Source organism: Solea senegalensis, unplaced genomic scaffold (assembly GCF_019176455.1).
Source record: "Solea senegalensis isolate Sse05_10M unplaced genomic scaffold, IFAPA_SoseM_1 scf7180000016825, whole genome shotgun sequence".
NCBI classification, from domain to species: domain Eukaryota; kingdom Metazoa; phylum Chordata; class Actinopteri; order Pleuronectiformes; family Soleidae; genus Solea; species Solea senegalensis.
This window is the reverse complement of record NW_025322052.1, coordinates 1-5,619: the sequence shown is the minus strand read 5'-3', so window position 1 is coordinate 5,619 and position 5,619 is coordinate 1. Positions and strand designations below refer to the sequence as shown.

Here is a 5,619-nt window from a genome sequence, read left to right as displayed (position 1 = left end):
AACACAACTCTGCAGTTTTCAACTTAAAAGCATTAGTTCCTGTTCAAACTCGCTAACAAAAGGCAAAGTCTGACGTTTTCAAAATAAAAGTCTGCCTTGTGTACAAACAGTGATGGGTTGTGAATAATTATTTTATTCAGGGATTCATCGTCACCCTTTCTTCTCTTGAACCTGTTTCAGAACCTTCTCGTCAGCTTTACTTCAACCCGCACTTTTGTCCACCGCTCCCGGCAGGATGGAGGCGACACAGCAGCCCAACGAGCCAATCGGCACGCAGCCTGATGCCGGAGAGGCGGAGCATGCGGCCGTGACCTCTCAACCCACTGCTGCCGCCCATGAAGGAGCCATTTCCCCGACGCCTGAGGACAAACAGACCGAGGAGGGCGGGGCCTTGGATCACCTGATTGTAATCAGTAACAACATGGAGACCAGTAAAGACTTCCCTTCACTCACGACCATCCCTGAAAATAAACACACTTCCTGTTTGGCCATTTACGGCAGCGTCGTGCGTCACAGAAACTTCGAGTTGAAGCAACTCTGACTTGGAACCGATTTCAGAAGTTGCCTCACAAACCTGATGTAGGATTCTAATGCCATGTTCACAGTGAACGCGATAGCAGCGCACGTCGCCGTATTGTTGCTCTCGCTGTCTCTGCAGACGTCCGTGTCGTCCAGCTCTGAGTTTTTTCCAACTTGAACTGGAACATAATCAAGAGGTGGCGTCACTCAAACACAGGTTTAAACACGGGTTTAAACTAATCTCTCGTACGAGGTTTTCCTCCAAGTTGCCGATGCTGCGTCGCAAAAACGAAGTCACTTTAAGTCGATGTCCATGTCACATGTTCACGTCTTTATCTCAATGTTAAACCGACTTTTCCAACAGGAAAGGGAAGTTTGTAAACCACACCAAACCTCATAGAGAAAATCAGTGGTTTTAACATCACACACACAGGAGTTGTTGATCCACTGCTGCCTCCATCACTAAGTTCAAATGTCTTATTTTGTCACTTCGCCTATAAAATATTTAATTTAGACATGTCTCAGTGACACAAAGTGACCACAAGAGGCAGCAGAGGACCAGCAGCTCCTGTGTCCCCGCCAGCTAAAATCACTGATTTTCTTGCTGGGGTTTGGTGTGGAGGAGTGAGTGGTTTGAGGGGTAACTCCATATTCCTCAGCTTCTCTCCTGACTTCTTCTTCTCAGGTAACGACCTTGCTCCAGCCGCGGTCGACTCCTCGCCCACAGTGCCCTCTGTGTCGCCCGTGCTGCACACCAAGCCTGGCGGTCACGCTAACGGTCATCCTGGTTTGGGCAGCCGCTCTGGCTCGATAGCGGCGGGGTCGCCCAGGCCCTCGCTCTCCCGTCGGCCCAGCGCCATCCCAGAGGCTGTGGTGGACGGATCCAAGCCCAGGGACTATCTGATCCTGGCCATCCTGTCGTGCTTCTGCCCGCTGTGGCCCATCAACATCGTCGCCCTCACGTTCTCCGTGATGGTACGACTGCGTTTTCTTCAGAAATAACACTTGTTTATAGAAACCTGTTTGTAACACGATGTTGTTTCTGCTCAGTCCCGGAACAGTCTGCAGCAAGGAAACGTGGATGGGGCTCGACGTCTGGGTCGGAACGCCATGGTTCTGTCTGTCGTGTCCATCTTAGGAGGGATCGCCATCATCGCGGCTGGGATCGCCTTCAACTGGGGATGTAAGTCAGCAGCGGGTGTTTAAAGGGTTCAGACACCCAGAAAACATGGCTGCCAGCCGGAAAACGCAAGGAAGCACAGATTTGATCCACTTAACAAAAGATATGTGTCCTAAAATCTACTGAAGCTGTGAGTTAGACGTCAGCGATTCATACAAAAACGTGAACAATGGACAGATTTTCTTTCTTAATTCCGTCTCAATCTGACTGAACTCTTTACATTTCTCTGCCAACAGTGATATTAAAATCCTGATGAAAGAAGTTTCAACCACGAGGACGAGGACATGACATCATCTGAACCTTCCCTCACTCCCTCACCCTCCTGAGGACTGAAGAACCCTCACCCTCCTGAAGAACCCTCACCCTCCTGAAGACTGTAAAACCCTCTTTGTTCTTTGTTGCTGCACGATAAGATTGCTCTACCTCTGACACAGCAACACCATCCAACACACCATCCAACACTGACCTTCATTGGTGTCCTACACTGACATCCTAAACTCGTGTCCTACACTGGTGTCCGACGTCCAACACTGAAGTTGGACGCGGACGTTTCTCATGTCTCGCTGTAGCAGCTCATCTCCTCAAAATGTTGTCTTTCATCCATGATCAGGTGTCTCTGTTGTCATGGCAACAGACATCTATCTCCATGGACACCAGATGACACTGCACTATGGCACAGGTCCAGCAGTTCAGCAAACCGGGAGAACACTTTCCATGTTTTGATGCCAAAATAAAATAAAGCATCACTGGACAAAGGCGGAGTTTGACGCTCATGAAGCATGTTCGAGATTATGTACGACGTTAATGCAAAGACACAAGGACGTGTGGATTTTCAACAGGAAACATTTGTGTGTATGAAGATTATGAAAGATTCTTTTCAACATCCTGATTTTTATCAGAAATGAAGGGCAATTGCCGTGTGGAGGTAAAGACGTAGAGGACGGGTCTTAAAGTGAGTGACGGAGTTGGACTTTCTGGTCATTTCTGAACATTTGTGACACTCTGAGCATGTTTACAATATTTATCACGGAATGCTTTCATATACAACTGTAGCATCATTTAGCATGAGTGCTAACGGCCAAGCACTTTGTAAATAAACAGGAAGTGTACGCAAACGCAGCAGAAGCTCCTCCCCTTGCTCCACCACCTAGTGGACCGTATGTAGCATGCTTGTTTACTATCACATTATGCAATGATAAAAATCATGTGGCTCCGCCTCTGCGTTTGCTCGCTGCCTCTCAGTTATCGCATTTTCATCGACTGTTAAGAGTCGAAGCGTTTGATTTATGATTATTATTAATGTGCAAAGTTTAAATATTCAGAATATACCTTTAACAAATTGCTCTTCACCAGTTTTAAGTTCATAAAAATCAAACGTCACCCTGAGCTGAAAATCATGGCAACAAAACCTCTGAGAAATAACAGGAAACTGAAGTTTGTAAACCACTCACTCTCCCACACCAAAGCCCAGAGTTGTTGATCCACTGCTGCCTCCATCACTAACTTCAAATGTCTTATTTTGTTAATTCTGCATTTCAAATTTTACGCTCAGCTTTACTTCAGTGACACAAAGTGACCACACGAGGCAGCAGAGGACCAGCAGCTAAAATCACGGATTTTCTCTGTGGACTTTGGTGTGGGAGAGTGAGCGGTTTAAAAACAGGTCATTTTGTCCCTGAAATGTTTTTAAATGTCAAAATGAAAGTTTAACTGTGAGAAAAAGCGTCTCGATCTCAAATCTCTCTGAAAGTGAAAATGTCTCATAGGATTTTTCGTCTCTCACTGGACACGTGAAGTGATGCTTTCAGGTGCAGTCTGTCTTTATCAGTGAATGTGTTTTATTATATATTATATATTATATATTATATTAAGTACAGAGGAGTGATTGAAAATAAACTGCATGGCCAAACAAACACAAAGACTGATCTGAGGTTGTTTGAACTGTTTTAAAACCATGTTTAAAAGTGTTTAATTTAAGTTGATGCAGTGTGACCTTGAACGTGACCTTCACACTTAAACATCATTTTGTTTGTGTTTGTTTGTTTGTTTGTTTGTTTTTAGTTGGATCTGTAAATTCTCCACGGAGACTTTTGTATTTTTATATTTCTCTTGTTTGTAAGTTTGCTGCTTAAACAACGCTGAGCATGAGACTGTTGTTCCTCCACACTGCATGCCTTAAACCCAGGACCCAGACCTGGGTCATTAGTCTGACACAGACACAGACTCAACTCAGACTCAGTCTCAGTCTCAGTCTCAGACTCAGTCTCGGACTTAGACTTAGACTTAGACTTAGACTCACACTCACACTCACACTCACACTCACACTCAGACTCAGTCTCAGACTCAGTCTCAGTCTCAGTCTCACTCACTGTCAGACTCAGTCTCAGACTCAGACCAGACCTGTGACTTCAGTCTCAAACTCAGTCTCAGATTCAGACTCAGTCTCAGTCTCAGTCTCACCTCAGACTCAGACTCAGACTCAGACTCAGTCTCAGTCTCCAGACTCAGACTCAGACTCAAACTCAAACTCAAACTCAGACTCAGACTCTCAGACTCAGACTCAGTCTCAGACCCACTCAGTCTCAGACTCAAACTCAGTCTCAGTCTCAGACCTGGGGGACTTAGACTTAGACTCACACTCACACTCACACTCACACTCACACTCACTCACTCACTCACACTCAGACTCTCCACAGTCTCAGACTCAGGCACCCAGACTCAGACTCAGTCTCAAACTCCTCAGTCTCAGACTCAGACTCAGACTCAGTCTCAGTCTCAGTCTCAGTCTCGCAGTCTCAGTCTCAGACCTCTCTCCAGCCTCCACTCAGACTCAGACTCAGACTCTCAGACTCAGACTCACTCAGTCTCAGTCTCAGACTCAGTCTCAGAACTCAGACTCAGACTCAGTCTCTCTCCCAGTCTCAGTCTCAGACTCAGACTCAGACCTTTCAGACAGACTCAAACTCAAACTCAGAGACTCAGATCTCAGTCTCAGACTCAGACTCAGTCTCAGACTCAAACTCAGTCTCAGTCTCACACCTCAGACTCCACTCAGTCTCAGTCTCACTCAGACTCAGACTCACACTCACTCACAGTCTCAGACTCAGTCTCAGACTCACACTCAGTCTCAGACTCAGTCTCACACTCAGTCTCAGACCTGTCTCAGACTCCAGACTCTCACACTCAGACTCAGACTCACTCAGACTCTCACACTCACCAGTCTCACACTCAGTCTCACCTCAGACTCAGTCTCACACTCAGACTCAGTCTCACCTCCCAGACTCAGTCTCACACTCAGACTCAGACACACACTCAGACTCAGTCTCACACTCAGTCTCAGTCTCAGACTCAGACTCGTTACCACACGTTAATCAAAGACACAGTTGCGATTCTGTTTACAGGAATAAATCTCTCTGTCTCCTCCTCCACGTCTGCGCTCAATCATTTTGTTATTTTTATTTTGTTTGTTTGTTTGTTTGTTTAAACTGTTTCTAAACTTAAGTCAAAATCAGTTTTTTTCGGTGCAGCAGGGGTGGCTCACTCGTGAGCCACCTTCATTTCCTTCTGTACCCGTTTCCAGGGAGAGAGACAGACAGTGGGTTGTCATGGCAACTGTTGGCAAGAGCGAGCGAGGCAGTGGGTGATGGAAGTTCTCTCTCTCTCTTTTATTTGAATTTCTGATCAATTATTGAAACTGAAGCTGTGAGGAGAGAGGAGTTTAGGAGACGAGGGAAGGACACGAGGATACAAAGAGTGCACACATGTATGCACAAAACATGAGGAGGAGACATAATGCAGTAGAGATGACCCCTGACCTTTAACCTTAACAACTAAATACTTAATCCTGACGTCTCTCACCCTCTCACACACACGCACACACACACACACTCTCTCACTCTCACACAGACACACACGCACAC

The 5,619-nt window shown here is 46.2% G+C and overlaps 1 protein-coding gene across 1 annotated transcript; it reads left to right on the top strand.

Annotated features, from left to right (window-relative positions):
- Positions 1-183: 183 nt before the first annotated feature.
- Positions 184-3,171, top strand: LOC122763419 (trafficking regulator of GLUT4 1-like). Its single transcript, XM_044018309.1, has 4 exons — positions 184-431; positions 1,205-1,494; positions 1,570-1,702; positions 1,936-3,171. Exons 1-4 carry the CDS (start codon positions 236-238, stop codon positions 1,950-1,952), a joined length of 636 nt encoding a protein of 211 aa, XP_043874244.1. The 5' UTR covers positions 184-235; the 3' UTR covers positions 1,953-3,171.
- The last annotated feature ends 2,448 nt before the right edge of the window (positions 3,172-5,619 follow it).

Bases quoted from the DNA above. Each gene is read 5' to 3' on its own strand.
- LOC122763419 (XM_044018309.1), top strand. From the start codon at position 236: ATGGAGGCGACACAGCAGCCCAACGAGCCAATCGGCACGCAGCCTGAT. The intron at 432-1,204 runs GTAAAGACTTCC...TCTTCTTCTCAG, and splicing joins CAGTAACAACATGGAGACCA to GTAACGACCTTGCTCCAGCC. The intron at 1,495-1,569 runs GTACGACTGCGT...GTTTCTGCTCAG, and splicing joins CCCTCACGTTCTCCGTGATG to TCCCGGAACAGTCTGCAGCA.